Source organism: Dendrobates tinctorius, unplaced genomic scaffold (assembly GCF_039654945.1).
Source record: "Dendrobates tinctorius isolate UK_male_01 unplaced genomic scaffold, ASM3965494v1 ptg000093l, whole genome shotgun sequence".
Lineage (NCBI taxonomy): Eukaryota > Metazoa > Chordata > Amphibia > Anura > Dendrobatidae > Dendrobates > Dendrobates tinctorius.
In genome coordinates this window covers 20,503,098-20,520,667 of record NW_027361761.1, presented here as the reverse complement: position 1 = coordinate 20,520,667, position 17,570 = coordinate 20,503,098, and the positions used below count along the sequence as shown (strand labels likewise).

Below are 17,570 nucleotides of genomic sequence, written 5' to 3'. Positions count from 1 at the left end.
AGAGGTGTAACCATGTTGCCAATCGCCCAATAAATGAGCAAAATATTCTCTTTTATCAGGTGACTGGATTGTTTATGGTGGAACAGAACTCCTAGTTCTCAGCAGCACATCGCCTGGTATGAAATGAAAATGTGCTGCTGATCACATGATAATGTATGAGGACAGATTTATCTACTAGTAGATATACCTTTTGCCCAGGACCCCACTTTTTGTAAAACTGGGCCCTGCCTATGGCCTACATAATGATAATGATAAAGCTGGATTCCACTACAGAATCAGAGTTTTACCTGCCTCATGTTAAAGGGAATCTGTCAACCTTTTTTTCAAATATGAGCTGCCGGTACGGCCATCAGGAGCTTATCTACAGTATTCTGTAGTGCTGTAGATAAGCCCCCGATGTAACCTGAAAGATAAGAAAATAGAGTTAGATTATACTCACCCGGCGTACGGTCAGGTCCGATGGGTGTCACCATCCAATCCGGCGCCTCCCATCTTCATACGATGCCATCATCTTCTTTCCTTCCTGGTTCGGCGCCTGTGCACTACCGTATTCTGCTCTTCCCTCAACAGGGCAGAGCAACACCCAACGGACAAAGACCGGACCGCCCCTCGCTGAGTATAATATAACGCTTTTTTTATCTTTGAGGTTACATCGGGGGCTTATCTACAGCATTAATGAATACTGTAGATAAGCTCCTGATGGCCGTACCGGCAGCTCATATTTGAAAAAAGGGTTGACAGATTCCCTTTAAAGGGTCTGTCCATTACTAGGACAACCACTTCTCATAATCCTTGCTTGGCCCAGATAATATAAAAAAAAAGCCTATACTCACCTCCCGTGCCGGCACCGTTCTCTCGGTGTTGGCAATTGCTCTCCTTGAGGCTCTTGTGCGGCGCCCAATCAGCTCTGGCGTCACTGTCCCGGTCTTCTGTCGAATTGAACATGAAGAGGAAGTCTGAGATCAGCTACAGTTCGGATTTCTCTTCATGTTCAATTTGGGTGCTGAGTACCATGTGTCATACAACCGTGAGACCACGAGTGCCGACACTGCAGGAACGCCGCTGGCACGGGAGGTAGGTGTAGGCTTTGTTATTTTATCCGGGCCAAGCGTGGGCAATGGAAAGGGGCTGTCCTAGTAGAGCACAACCCTAACGGTGATATACTTCATAGTGCCACGCATCCAGCCAGAAGTCCAAGACATTTACTCTACCCCAAATCTTCTGTGTCGATGAAGCCGCCTCTTAGGGGCTCAAAATTTTTAAAGAAAATAGAAAGTAGCAAAAACTTTTGTTTGCAAATTTTCTATTCTTTGGGCAAAACAGATTACTTTTTCTTCTGGTAAAAATGGCAGAACATACCATCTCAACAGAGGCTCCAATGCAAGTATAAACCTAGCCTAACACCGATAGCTATGAAACACATGGGGCTTTATTGGAAAAGGGACACCATTATTATGTAAAATCATGATTGTTTCTAATTTCTAAAGAACATTTAATATCTGAAACGGCACCAAGAATTTCTCCCATAGGGTGAGAAACCATCGTCAGAGAATAGCTGCTACCAATTAAATTATAGAATTTTCGCCAACAGGGCTCCGTAACGCCGGTACATTCCTAAAATTAGAAACCTCATTTATCAATACCAATTAAACTTGTTCGAACAGTCAGATGTAACGGTATGGCACAGCCAACATCCTGCTGCGATGGTCGGAATCAGAGAGAACTCCGACCCTATATTTTTAACCGCTTGGATCACTATCTTGGTGATTTTGATAGGAAAAAAATTTTGCATTGGAAAAATACACATACAACATGGCACCACTGCTTATTTAACAACCAGGAGAATAAAAAAGGTGTGGGTCTTGGAACATGATATGCCATAAACTGGAAGAGTTAGTTTGCAATAAATTTCTAGTTCTGCAAGGTGAATTTTGGGAATACATTTATTTTTTTATTTTTTATTTGTCTTACGGCATGTATTTGTGGTCGTTTCATGTCGTACGGTTTTTTTTTCATTCCAGCCGTGCGGCGGTTTTCCATATAGAAAGCTATGCCCTGTGTTTGGTAAACATGTACTTTTGTAGCAACGTTGATTACTCTCCGATCGCTGACCGGTGCGGCGAGCGTGATTAGAGCATGTCGCGCTGACATTCTTCGGAGAGGATACATTGTTACCGTCTTATGTTTGCAAATATAATTACGGCTAGATTGTATATCAGTATTGCAGACTCTTGATTCTGCTGGCACGGGGCCTGGAAGGTTAAGCCTGTCTCCATTCTTTAATGTTCGATTTGGCATTCTGCTGCAGCGAGTCTCCGTCATTGGATCGGCTACTGAACTTTTTTTTTTTTTTTTAATCATACGTATCATATTTCTCTGCTTTTATTGGTTAGTGCCAAAAATGAGCCCGTAATAAACAAGCCGTTTGCAATCTGGCATAAAAAAGGAATTAGCAAGTGGAGAGCCATCAAAATCCGGCAGACATTCAGCCTCGTTTGTGGCACCAGAAATCAGATGGAAGTTGGCTCGGCCAATGCTGGAATATAGAGGATTATTGATCATAGGACTATATTACAGATTGAACGAGTTAAGGGTTAGTGGCAGTGATGTGGGGTGTAAGCGTATACCGAATAAAGCCATTGTCATAACAGTATTATTTGCTCCAGTTACATTGTATGGGCTGTGACAGGTTACGGGGTTAGCATAGAAAAGAAAAAGAAATACAATGTTGATGCGCATTCCTAAAATCTGACATTTTAATAATATAAAATCCATAAAAACTATATAATGTAAGTACAAAAACCTTAAACACATCTAATAAGGTGCAAAAAAAAGGGCAAATTTTTCATGATCAGAATTGCGTAAATTATAATCAGGATCTGATATAATCACCGCACCGCAGATTCCCTGATGAAGCTGCAATGATTGCAGCGAAACACGTGGGGTGTTTGGGTTACATCAGCTGTCATGTGCCCCTAACAACCGCGGGTGGAATCGCGATCCACCCGCGGCTGTTAACATATTAGATGCCACTGTCAATCGTTGACAGAGGCATTTAACATTATCGCGCCGGAAGCGAGTCACTAACCCCACACATCGATGCAACCCTGTCACATGATCGCATGGCGTCGATGGGTTGGCATGACAAATTCCGGGGTCTGCAGATTGTCATTGCCGAGCTGCTATAAAAATTAAAATCACCCCCCTTTTTCCTCATATAAAATGAAATCAAACATACACATATTTGGTATCGCCGCATTCAGAATTGCCTGATCTATCAAAATATAAAAAGAGTTAATACGATCGGGAAATGGCGTAACGTTAATAAAATTCAAAACGCCAGAATTACGTTTTTTGGTCGCCGCAACATTGCAATAAAATGCAATAAGAGGCGATCAAAACTTCGTATCTACCCCAAATTGGTAGCAATAAAAACGTCAGTTCGGCGCACAAAAAGTAAGCCCTCACCCAGCCCCGGATCCCGAAAAATGGAGACGCTATGGGTCTCGTAAAATGGTGCCATTTTATTTATTATCATTTTTTTAACAAATGTTGGATTTTTTTGAACCATTTACGTAAAAAAGAGCCTAGACATGTTTGGTGTCTGCGCACACGTAATGACCTGGAGAATCATAACGGCAGGTCAGTTTTAGCATTTTGTGACCCAAAAAATAATTGTGGGATTGCACATTTTTTGCAATTTCACCGCACTTGTAATTTTTTTTCCCATTTTCCAGTGCACTATGTGATAAAATAAATGGTGTCCTTCAACAGTACAAAAAAACAAGCCCTCACATGGCCATATTGACCGAAAAATAAAAAAAAGTTATGGCTCTTGGAAGAAGGGGAGCAAAAAAAACGAAAAAAGAAAAAAATGGAAAATGGCTCCGAGGTGAAGGGGTAAATAAAATTTGTCAGATTTTAGGTGTGCGCATCAGTATTGTGTTTCTTTTCCTTTTTTTCTGTTTACTATTGATGCATGATGGAGCGCCCTGTGGTCAGCACCCCGTGCTCACATATAGGCTGTGCTCCCATTTTCTATATGTTATGCAGTAGGATAGGAGTTCGCTGTCTCTTGGGTCAGATTGGCACCTTCAGGCACTCCAAGGCACAGTTCACACCAAGCAAGCTTGAGGCAACTGGCCACAACCATTTTATTTGCAGCCAAAGAAAAACACATATGATATCAAATAAAATCCTAGGCTGACTGGCCGCTAACAATACACATGATTCCTGACTCACAAAAGCTAGTTCTAGTGCACAGCATCCCAACCAAACAATTGCTTAGTTTCCCAGGAGCACAGAGAGACTCAATCATCCCAAACGCCTGGAGTGTCTCAATGGAGCATGGAAAATACACAATTTCCTGCCTTAAAACTGCCCGACTGGTTTATTTGCCCAATGTAAGACCAGAACGTAGAGGAAATGTGGTCCCAATCTTACACTTTTCCTGTGGCTCTGTTAGAGGGCACACTACCATGTTCTAAACCGGGCATGGACGCATACTCTAAGAGTCGAAACACGTTACTTTGAGTTGTCTCTCTTTTAGATGTGAACAAAGTATAGAAGAAGAAACTTCAACTTTACAACTTGACTTCTGGTCCCTGTGCATTGAGTGTTTGCTGAGGTTGCCTCCTCAGATGTAAGCACCATGAGTAGCAGATCAGAAAGCTGGTTGAATTGTTTTCATTCTACGAGCCCGTAACACTTGTTATGATCTGTTGGGCATGTTTTGTTGGTCGTTCATACTGGACCTTATGTCTGGGAGTCTACTTCAAATATTCTAGATCTTCTTGTTCCCGTCTGATGTGTGGGAACACAAGCTGCATCTGTCTGGAACATTAGGCCTTGTGTATACTTCTTACAGGAACGTCCACAATGCGGGGCGAGAGGAGCTGGACGTCAATGATCTGATTAGGACAAGCTGTATTTGGGTCCGAAAGTTGGGAAGAGGAAGTGCTGCTTTCCCAGCAGTTCAAAGGCTCTGAGAGCCACAACAAGCACTGGGATATCACGTTGTGTTTATTTTTCAAGGCTTCTTCTTATCTTTAAACTGAAAGCCAAATTGAAATCTAAGCAACCTGTAGTGGCCGGCTGTGTTTTTTATTATCCAATGGACAGATGAATATACAAGGGTAGCTGTGTGTGTGTGTGGAAGAAAATTCTATATGTTATTTAGTAGCCGGACTCGGTGTCATTCTGTCCAGGCTGGTCTTTCTGTTCATTCCCACGAATGAGATGTTCGTCTTTAAGTCAACTTGATATCCCGTTATATGACATGATTAGAGAGGAGTATGGCTATTGCTAGAGATTAGTGAATGGACTAAATGCAAATCGAATTTGAGCTGAATTTTAATAAATCTGTAGGCCCCAGCAAACTTGATCAATTTCCAATTTGAATGTGCATGAATCACCCAAAAAATGCCCACCGCCAATTTGCAGACTGGAGCACATTAGGCTTACATGAAGGGCCTGACCATGTGGGTTTCCCTATAATGCCTTGCAGCCATCACATCGCTTGGTATAGCACAGTAAATCAGGAGGGTCTATCATAGCCAATATAAAAGCCGAGGAAGGGGAAGCAGCAGTCATTTTAGGGTGACTATGCGAGAGGAAGAGAAATCTCAAAAACATTGGACAAATACTCCAGCCAGTAATATGTTGTACAACTACAGCAGTGAAGAAGATGAGTGCTGTAGCCTGCAATTGTCTACCTAAGAAATTGTGCTTCCCGCTAACAAATGTTTTTTTTTTCATATCTGTTTTATTAATCAAATTTTTCATCTCTACACGCTGTGCCACTACGGTGCCCTTGAGCAGGTTCTGGCTTTTGGGATTTGTATCTGCCTAAGATTTCTTATCACAACACATTTGGGACTTTGAATTTTGTTACGTGCACCAGTTTGTTTTTGCACCTGTTATTTAGTCCAGTTTGACACGCCACGCCTATACTATGGTTTGCTGCCACATTTAGTTTTCTGTACGTTTTCCTACCTAGCATTTCTTAGTATTTATTTAGTTTGAATTTAATAACATTGGGTTTCAAATATTACCAAAACGTAAATGTAGTGATGTAAAAAATGTATGGTAAAAGAAAGGTGTCAATGGCAATGGGCAGGGTAGTGTAAAGAAAAATAAACATACTATGGCTTGCAAAAGCACTACCACCATGACTGGCACCAGCCATCTGGGCACTAGTACTACCAATCTCATGTCACAGTTGTCCTCCTTTGCTTCTGGTACGTGTATTAAGAAGAAGCAGAGTCAGTTATGAAATATATGGCACATCATTTGTCTCAGTCCCATCAAGATGAAGTTACCTCTGACAGCAACATCATCAGTTTGAGTCCGTGTTATGCACAGAACAGTCAACCTGGTCACTAATGACTAAGAGGGATCATTTTTGGACCATTGTTTAATTTGAAGAGCATGTACATCTGTCAGTGCACTGTTATTAAATGGATTGTTGCTTACTACCGGGTTAATATCAGATTTGTGATGATGTCAAATTAACATTGCTAATGCTGTGTTTGTGTTATAGGGGTATTCCCATTTCCAAGATCCTATACCAATATGTAGTAGGTGTAATAATAATATTATTAGTAAATACCTCCAATTAGAAATGAAGTATAGTGCTTCTCATTTTCTATGTCTCTTTCCTCATGTGCAGGCATTGCAAGACCTTAGGTATCCATGGTTACGACCACTGATATAGTGAGTTACCTAGTTGCTAATGGTCATAACCATGGATACCTCAGCAAGGCATGTGGCCCCAGCATCTTCACCATCAGAAGTGATCTGGGCACAGGGATAGCTAGGGTAGGAGCCCCTAACCCCAGGATTTCCTGCAACAGTGCCGTGACAGACCGTTAATGGGTAGTAGTACAATGATGCTGGTCAACAGAACTGACGCTCAAGGAGAAAGGACCACCTCCATGAAACCAGATAGTAAGGAAACTATAAAGACACTACAGGGTTATGAGCTGCTGAAGCGATAACTTGAGGCTATTATAGCCCTTTAACAATAAAGAAATTAAAAAATTAAATACATTGTATTGTGCCCAGTAAATTTTGATTGATTAAACTGTAAAACTAATTAACTGATCGGTTAATTGCCATAAAGGATAAAAAAAAAAGCAAAAACACAAGAAATGCCAGAATTAAGGTACCGGTACTTAATCACTGTCACAAATACAAAAAGAAGAGATCAATATGTCAAATCTACGCCAAAGTGCATTCACTAAAAATGTCAGCTCACCTTGAAAAAAACAAGTCCTCAGCATCTCAAAGCAAGCAACTTTTTTTATTTCATACAAATTTCCAAATTCTTTTTTAACCACTTAAACAGAAAAATATGATACAAGTTTACGATCGCCGTAAGTACTGACTGTGAGAATCATACGGCTAGGTCAATTTTAAAACACAACGAACACCGTAAGAACAAAACAACATAAATTGCAGAACAACCTTTTTTGCACAATTTCCCCATTTTCCAATATATTGGTAAAACTACAACTTGCTCTGCAAAAAAACAAGTCTTCATACAACTATGTTGACTGAAAAATAAATAAGTTATGACTCTAAGAGTAGGTGGAGACGAGCATATTTGCAGTCCGACAAAACCTCAGATTGCTTTCCGACCAATGTTAGTCTAAAGAGCTGTGCACATGTCGGATTGGAAAGTCACTGTCCGAGGGAAAAATCGCTGCATGCCCAAGCTTGATCCCAGTATTCAGATCGCACTGGGACATGCAAGATAGTGAGTCTGTGGAAAACATGAGACTACACTCGGATGACATCGGAGTGCAGTCCGATTTCTGCACACTCACACAATGAAGAACATGGAGAATGTTTTTCTCTCCATCTTATCCTCATCTCAGAGAATCTGATCTCACTGATATCACACTCTGATCAATTTTGCAAAATTGGCCTGATTCTCTCAGAGGAGAGAATCAACGGCCATTTGCACTAAGAAGGTGAGGAAAAGAAGAAAATGCAAAACATAAAATCACCTGTTCAGTAAGGGGTTAATTGCAACTAAAAAAAAACACAACAAAATGATTAAAAGCACTCTTTAGATTATTACCAACCCACAGTTGTCAAGTTATTTACACCGTGAAAGTTAAACTCAAAGGTCAATGGCAGAATTTCTGTTGCTTTGCACTTTCAGCTTTCCAATAATAATCATAAATTATTAATTAATAAATTACAATAAATTATTTAAATTATTATTTTTTAAGATATAATCTAAGTTAGAAACAAAATGAGCAAATACCCAGCTGTAAGTGAAAGCAATAGTGCATATAAATAACATAGGATACTTAGGGTACTTAGTAAACATAAATAGATTACCAAGTACCCTAAGTATCCTTATGTTTATATGCACCATGGCTTTTACTTACAGCAAGGTATATGTTCATTTTGTTTCTTAGGTTTTGTCTTCAAAAATAATAATAGTAAAAATAAAAAGTTAACAATGAAAAAATAAAAAAAATAAAAATATCAAAAAATAATTGCTTGCTCATTGTGTAACAATTTAAGAGGCAGTAAATTTGATTGTCCAAGTAGTGCATTCTAGAGAACTGGTACAGCATGAAATGGGAGTGTGAGGTTTGGATTATGAAGACTTTTAGCCTTAGAACTTTAGCAGAATGGAGCACATAAGTTGGATAGTAGAGAAAGATGAGGGAGAAGATGTTGAGGGCAGAGGAAAGTACTGCAGTGCACAGGCGCCAGGATAGGTCAGAGAACCCCAGCGCCTGCGCACTGCAGTACTTTCCTCTGCCCTCAACAGGGCAGATAAGTACCCCTGCGCAGGAACGTGATGCCGGGGAGCCAAGAAGCAATCAGGAGAGCAGCATCGCAAAAAGATGGGAGGCGCCGGACCAGGACCTGCGACACCCATCGGACCGGACCGCCCCGCAGGTGAGTATAACAAAAGTTATTTTTCTTATCAGGACGGATCTGGGGCATTTTCTACAGCATTATAGAATGCTGTAGATAAGCCCTGAAAGGAGGTGGCCGTATCTTTTATCGGCCAAACCTGGGTTATTTCAAGAATAGAAGAAAAGGGTTTGCAGAAACGGTCACTCTAATCCCATTCACAGCTTATGGACTAATGTGGTCCTGGACATCCATTTCGAAAAGGAAATCTCTCTAGATTTTGTTGACAGCAAAAATTGACTTGCTGATGGTTTTCACATCATGGCTGAAAGTTTTTTCTACTAGCACATGGTTCACCAAGCCAAAATCACAGCTATTTTGGTAAACTGCAATCTACTAACAAGCCTTCAAATTGCAATATACACTCACTGGCCACTTTATTAGGTACACCATGCTAGTAAGGGGTTGGACCCCCTTTTGCCTTCAGAACTGCCTCAATTCTTCGTGGCAGAGATTCAACAAGGTGCTGGAAGCATTCCTCAGAGATTTTGGACCATATTGACATGATGGCATCACACAGTTGGCGTAGATTTGTCGGCTGCACATCCCTGATGCGAATCTCCCGTTCCACCACATCCCAAAGATGCTCTATTGGATTGAGATCTGGTGACTGAGGAGGCCATTTGAGTACAGTAAACTCATTGTCATGTTCAAGAAACCAATCTGAGATGATTCGAGCTTTATGACATGGCGCATTATCCTGCTGAAAGTAGCCATCAGATGTTGGGTACATTGTGGTCATAAAGGGATGGACATGGTCAGCAACAATACTCAGGTAGGCTGTGGCGTTGCAACGATGCTCAATTGGTACCAAGGGGCCCAAAGAGTGCCCAGAAAAAATTCCCCACACCATGACACCACCACCACCAGCCTGAACCGTTGATACAAGGCAGGATGGATCCATGCTTTCATGTTGTTTACGCCAAATTCTGACCTACCATCCGAATGTCGCAGCAGAAATCGAGACTCATCAGACCAGGCAACGTTTTTCCAATCTTCTACTGTCCAATTTCGATGAGCTTGTGCAAATTGTAGCCTCAGTTTCCTGTTCTTAGCTGAGAGGAGTGGTACCCGGTGTGGTCTTCTGCTGCTGTAGCCCATCTGCCTCAAAGTTCGACGCACTGTGCGTTCAGAGATGCTCTTCTGCCTACCTTGGTTGTAACGGGTGGCAATTTGAGTCACTGTTGCCTTTCTATCAGCTCGAACCAGTCTGCCCATTCTCCTCTGACCTCTGGCATCAACATGGCATTTCCGGCCACAGAACTGCCGCTCACTGGATTTTTTTTCTTTTTCGGACCATTCTCTGTAAACCCTAGAGATGGTTGTGCGTGAAAATCCCAGTAGATCAGCAGTTTCTGAAATTCTCAGACCAGCCCTTCTGGCACCAACAATCATGCCACGTTCAAAGGCACTCAAATCACCTTTCTTCCCCATACTGATGCTCGGTTTGAACTGCAGGAGATTGTCTTGACCATGTCTACATGCCTAAATGCACTGAGTTGCCGCCATGTGATTGGCTGATTAGAAATTAAGTCTTAACACACAGTTGGACAGGTGTACCTAATAAAGTGGCCAGTGAGTGTATATATAAAGAAATGGTAACTTCTGAATTTCCAGGACCTAGTGTCTTTCTTATTGTGCCCTGGATGTTGGTATGTCCTGCCTTTAAGGTGCATGCAGGGACTGTTTTCTGGAACAGTTTTACTGATTTATTGGCGCAAGGCTAATAATTTACCGTCCAGCTGATTTTTTTAGTATGTTTTGTTAGTTTGCAGGAAAACTAAGCCTTCATTTACAGGGAGAAAGGAAAGACTGTTAATCTGCACAGAAACTGTTAGAGCATTTTATTAATTTGCAAGAAAGCTGTCAGAGTACTAAACCATGTGCAGTGGCGCAGAGCATCCGCAAACTTCCCTGTGCCACTCCAAACCCGGCCAGCGGCCCACCTCTATTTGATCTCCTTTTCTGCCAACTAGCAATGTTGCAGAAGTCCTATGAGCTACCATCAGCCGTTAAGGTAGCACAATAAATACATGTATAGGGCATTACAAGCATTACCATAGTGCAATTGTGCAGAGCTATACAAATAGAAGAGACTACCTCTAGTAGGGCTGCTAAGGTGCAAAATAAAGGTATATTATACTGTAGTGTATACAGACTGGCTGATTACAGCAGCACGAAACATGACCCAACCAAGCCTCAACACCACACATGAACCTAGCAAACCTTAACACCACACATGAACCAACCAAGCCTCAACACCACACATGACCCAACCAAGCCTCAACACCACACATGACCCAACCAAGCCTCTGCACCACACATGACCCAAACATGCCTCAACATCACACATGAACCAACCAAGCCTCAACATCACACATGACTCAACCAAGCCTCAATACCACATATAACCCAACCAAGCCTCAACACCACACATAACCCAACCAAGCCTCAACACCACACATGAATCAACCATGCCTCAACACCACACACGAACCAACCAAGCCTTAACATCACACATGAACCAACCAAGCCTCAATACCACACATGACTCAACCAAGCCTCAACACCACACATGAACCAATCATGCCTCACCACCACACCCGAACCAACCAAGCCTCAACACCACACATGACCCAACCAAGCCTCAACATCACACATAAACCAACCAAGCCTCAATACCACACATGACTCAACCAAGCCTCAACACCACACATGAACCAATCATGCCTCAACACCACACCCGAACCAACCAAGCCTCAACACCACACATGACCCAACTTTTCAATGTGAACACTGCAGTGTATGTTACATACTGACTGTGTCCATTTCCTGCTCCATATATCTCCACTGTTGGGCACCACTGCTCTAAAATGGAAGGGTGGTGCACGCTTTGCCCACTCTGTCAGTTGTCTCATGAGACTATATGTGGCTAGGCAGTGCATTTGCTACCCAATCAAGCCTTCGTTTCTCCTTCTGATAACATTTTGTAAAATGTAAATTCGATTTTGTTGACCAACCAACACAAGGGAACAGTCTACAACCAAGTCCAAAGATTGTGCTTGATACTCTATGTAAATACCATTATGAACTTTATTAGGGCTCCTGGTGCCTGTTTCATATTCTGATTTTCAGCCTGGCTTGTTAACCAGTTATCTTTTGCCTGACACTCGGTTTGAGTTTTGGGCTGTTTAACTCTTTTAATGCCTGTTGATTGTTTTTGAACCTGACATCCTGATTTGACCTCGGCTATTCTCTTAATCATAATCTCGCCTTCAGATTTATTTTTTTTTGGTTTTATCCCTTTAGCTTTGACCCATCAGTACAACAATCCATCGGTCAACTTGCTCCACTAGTCAGGAACCGCTCCATAGATGGAGGAAAGGCCATATTTCTATCACATCTATACAGCAAACACAGAACGCTACCTCTGTAGTAGATCCATTCAATGGTTGGCCTCAAAACATTTTTGGTGGCAAAGACTTTTCATAAAGAACATAGTATTGAAAAACTACAAACTAGCCAAAGGCTTTACCAAATTGTACATTTCATGAGAAGAATTGGCCCATGTCGAGAGGTTCAATGACCAAGACAAGACAAATCTTCTACTAAATGAGACCACCATTGTACTTTCGCTTCTTCTTGATCAGATCACAAGATGAAACTCTTCAAAAATAAATACTTTGCTTGGAAGAGTTGACGAAAAATGTGAAGAAAAAGACAATCATCAACAAGATTGATGAGTAAGACATTGCCGTTGAGGTTGAAGACTCAACAGAAGACAGAACATAATGAAGAATTACTGGTCTAATTGTCACCATCTTCAGGGTCAAAAATGTCTTTGTAGATATTCTTAATATTTTTTTTGTCTCGGCTCTCAGAATCTGTTGAGATACTGTTACTTCTCACTTGGTGTTGTACATTTTCGGTTTGTCTGTTATGACTGTCCATCTCCTCTGTTTACACACGAAGCTACTGTAGGTAGTCAGCCATATGTTTGTAATCATCGATGTTAGAAAAATGTCAGCCTAATAGGAAACGTATTCTGCCGTGTCTATATCACTCCTGTTTGAGGAATGAAGAAACTATTGAGGCACTTCAGAATGTACGAGGCTTTCCAATATCCTAAACTGATCAAACACAGACTGTGCAACGAGCTCGCCTAAACAATACAGTTGCGGGCAGAACCTGCCGCTCTCCGAGAGGTTATGTCTTTGAACTGTAAATGGAGTTTGACATTTTGGGTACTGTTGATTTTTTTTTGTGTGTTTTCTTAGCAAAGAGTTTAAGCAGAGTAGGACTTAACACAATGTCTCCCTGCTTTCTGACAAGAAGAAGCTGATGGCTGTTTTACCCCAAGGTTACATCATCAACACAGCCAGCTTGTATTTCCTTCCAGGTCAGTCGCTCACATCTGATCATTAATGCCCGTAGCCGTTAAAGGGTTTTTTCCCTGATACTTCTCTGTCAAGTTAGATGGTCTTCCGATAGAGGAGTGTCCTTACCTGTTTGACATGTTGTGCATATCTTGTAGATATGCCATTACGGTCTATGGTGGGTAAACCTCTCTAAAATTGTTGTTTTTGGTTCATTTACTCTCATAGATTTAGGATTTTTGTCAATTTGTGGAAATATCTATAAAAAAGCCCATTCCTGATCGTGTATTTCTCACACCCAGCGTTTTGGAGTTCATCAATGATCTCTTCCTCTCTGCAACCTACGAGCGACCCTCCTTACCCACATGTATGTTTAAAGGGAATCTGTCAACAGATTTTTGCTATTGAATCTGATAGCAACATGATGTAGAGGCAGAGACCCTGACTCCAGCAATGTCAATTAACGGACTGCTTGGTGCAGTGTTGATAGAATTCCTGTTTTGTCTGATGTATATGTAGCAGAGCTAAGACTTATGAACTGTGTATAATTCGGTATACAAATGACTGGCTGCCAATCAGTGGGGGGGCGGGATTACAAAGATTATCCTGACTGGCACGCACGTGACACCTAGTCCTGCAGTGATAATCTCCTATGGATAAAACACTGATTGTATTGAAACTACAGCACACAACCTAATGAGCTACACATCCTTGGAATCAGGTTATCTGCTGACACATTCCCTTTAAGGGTCTTTTTTATTTCAGTAAAGCCATGCATACCTAGTCACTCCAGCACCCAATCAGAACATTTTTTGACTCTCTGACTCAGATGTTCGCCATTATCCAGATAGATATTTTTAGTCTATTCAGTTCTGCTGATATTGTGTTAAAATTGTCAATTTAAGCGTTGTCACAAGTATGAACTCTGCACTTCTTGTGCTTTTATTTTTAGTAAGGCTATGCATTCTGTGTGCAAAATTTTTCCATTGTATGCTAAATTTCATGGCGAAACCCATAATGGTTACCCGGTCTCCGAAAAAAATAAAAAGTCTGCAACCACTCTATCTGACTGCTGAATCACGACAGTGGGAAATGCACACACCCTGCCACAATTTCCCTATGTTCCCCATTTGATGCAATTAGCATGGTGCGAAGGATTGCCATCGTATATTATCTTCACTATACAGTGTGTAGTGCAGTGGTAGCACGCTGTGCAGTGATGAGGCAGTGACCCAGCAAAGCTTCAACACAAAGTCTTTTTAGTGCGGTTCCTTCACAGCAAAATGTCCAATTCACACAAGTATACACCATTAATGTCCAGTTCACAGCACTACATAGTACCCAGTATCCAGCCGGGAACCATACCCTCCGGTTTGCAGCCGTTAAACACGCTGTTGGCGACTACACTATGGATGCCCAGGCTCCTGAGCTGCCTTGGCTGCTTGGCTCCGCCGGCCTGTGTTGCCTCACACAGATGGAGCTCTGCAGAGCTGACTGCTCTGTACTCCTCCAAACACCGGACTGACACTGACCCTCACACCGGACCTGACGCACTTAAACCCCTATACTGCAGGGATTTTAACTGGGATCTGTTCCCTTCAGCCACATGGAAAACCCAGGCCTGGAATAAAACAGACTGCACAACTACCATCCTGTAGTCTGTTTCAAAGTACAAAAAACCCAGAGCAAGTTTTCCCTAAATCTGCCTTGGACACTAACATGTCCAAGACCAACACTTATTTTTAGTCTGCATTGCATCCACAGCTACACCTGTGACTGCAGTGCACTCTCATGGCCTCCATATGCCTCCGTGCGCATGTTGGGGGAACACACAGCGCCTCACAGGTGGCGAGCATGACCTTCATTGAAGGATGAACCGTACAGCTCTATGCTAGTGATGTGGTTCTTGATGTGATCATTGAATATCTTCATGGGTGGTCCAGACCCGCACAGTGGTGTTGTCAGTCCTTATCGGGGATTGTGCAAAGAAGTGCTGGAGAGTTGTTTTGAGACAGGGGAGAACAGTCTAGCATCAATTCGTGAAGGCAAACTGGGACAGTGAAATGAGTGAAGTGGAAGGGCGATGATTGTTGCAGATGATGGTGGAAACCATGATCTGAGATAGAGTGGCCTCCAAAATGCATAACTTTAATGCAACCAGTTAGTGCCCTATAATAAATATAGATTGTTCCTAATATAAAAATTGCACCAAGTAGACAGCACCCATGTAAGATTGTGCCAGGTACAGATGTAGCAAGCACCAAGCAAATATTTGTGTGACGACCGTCTGGTGTGAGTCTGGACTGCAATTGAGACAGCACCCCGAGCAACCCCGAGACCCTTTACACCTATACAGGGATCTGGAATTACAGCAGAGCCCAGGAGGTAGCTGTCTGTATAAGAGCAGTGGACCAGAGCAGGACGGTCGCCAGAAAGGGATAGATTAACGGAACCGAAGGAGTAGTCAGGAGTCCAGGTCTAAACCAGGCGGGCGGCAGAGGTACAAAATCAGCAGACAGTAGCAGAGTCAAAATCCAGGCCAAGGTCAGAGTCTTAAACCAGGAGGGCAATAGAGGTACAGAATCATTAGGCAGTAGCAGAATCAAAATCCAGGCTAAGGTCAGAGTCAGCAATAGCAAATAACAAACTAGCACACTGGGGAAACAAAGACTATATCTGGCGGCCTGCAAGACAGGCCCCAAGGTATATGAAGGATCAGGCTATCCCTCACAGGTTCACAGTCTGATGACTTCATTTGGACCGCCCCCAAGACCAGGCCAGATGGTGATGCACCAACCCCTTCATGACTGACAGAGGAGCGGAGCCTGCGCCCACCAGATGCCTGCACAAGAGCCTCTTCTCTGTCACCACTACCCACGGGCGAACCACGGTGCCTCCTAGTGGTCTAGCCAGCGACGTGACAGTCCGGCGCCTCCCAGTGGCTGAGACCGGAACAGCAGTCCTCGAGTCTGACGGCGACGTGACAGTCCGGTGCCTTCCAGTGGCTGAAGCAGGAACAGCAGTCCCTGTGTCTGACGGCGACGTGACAGTCCGGCACCTCCCAGTGGCCGAGGCAGGAACAGCAGTCCCTGTGTCTGACGGCAACGTGACAATTTGACTTCTTTTGACTAAATATTTATTTGATGTTCTTTCCTATTTGTTTTGCGTTTGTTCCTATAGAAGGTTCACTTTGCTATCGTCCCAATAGTCAGCACCAATAATGGTGAAACTTGCTAAAATGGTATTGTAACCCATATAGAGTATGCCACCAGTGAATCACTACCAGTTTACAACACTTATTCTTGTTACTAGGTGGAGCCCAACGCAGCTAGGCAATCAGCAGTCTCAGACTGACTCAACAGATTATGTCGGCTGGTTAGTTTGGTCACTTTTGCCCTCAAACTGGACCCCAAAATAAATCCGGACCAGAGCCAAATATGAAAAAATATGGTCTTCAGATTGCTCACCTTTGCATTCTTTTGCTTCATCGTACCAGGTGCTTTTCAGCTCTTTGGCCCTGTTTCTCTGACAAAACCCAGAGCCACAGTGCCTGGTTCAGAAGAGGACCGGGGAGCGAGTATACTGGCCATTGGATGTTGACATCTATGTCCTAGCACAAATCAAATGCTGGGCTGACATCCATGATTCCACTCCTCAAATCAACTTTTGGGCCATCTGTGATTTACAAAAAAAAAAAATTTCATTGATGAAAAGGATTACTGTGGCAGCTTTTAGCAAAAATTTGTCAGTTGAAGAAAATGTTGTCTTTTCTAAAATTACAAATTATAATTTGGAACCACATGTCTTCCCAAGATCTCCATCCATTGGTGTCTTCTTATGTCTTCACTCCGGCTGAACATATTTCATACTGTGTAGTAATAAGTTAGTTCTTTTATGTTAGTAACCTGGCATGGGTAGAGTGATTTTAAAGTCATCCAAGCTATAAGACTGTCCAAAATTACTTGGTAGGTGCTAAATAAACTGAAATGTGAATTCCTCAAGCAAGATTTGAGGAGTTGATTTTTTTTTTTGGAGAAGACTTAAAAGTAAACCTGTCACTTTGTATACAGTTAGACCAGAAATATTTGGACAATGACACGAGTTTTGTTATTTTATCGGTTTACCAAAACATATTCAGGATACATTTATATAGTCAATATGGTCTTAAAATGCAGACTCTCAGCTTTAATTTGAGGGTATTCACATCCTAATAGGAGTAAGGGTTTAGGAATTAATATGTAGCTGCCACAT

At 42.3% G+C, this 17,570-nt stretch overlaps 1 protein-coding gene across 2 annotated transcripts in view; it reads left to right on the top strand.

Moving 5' to 3' along the window:
* SUPT3H (SPT3 homolog, SAGA and STAGA complex component) overlaps positions 1–17,570 on the top strand; it is a 578,628-nt gene that overhangs the window by 541,455 nt on the left and 19,603 nt on the right. The window contains exon 12 of one of the 2 annotated variants that reach the window (XM_073586527.1): positions 12,253–14,381. The exons of the other annotated variant lie outside the window; for it this stretch is intronic. Coding sequence (XP_073442628.1) covers positions 12,253–12,258 — 6 coding nt within the window. The 3' untranslated portion in view covers positions 12,259–14,381. Of the gene's footprint in view, positions 1–12,252; positions 14,382–17,570 lie in introns of those variants that run through there. 2 annotated transcript variants of the gene reach the window in all.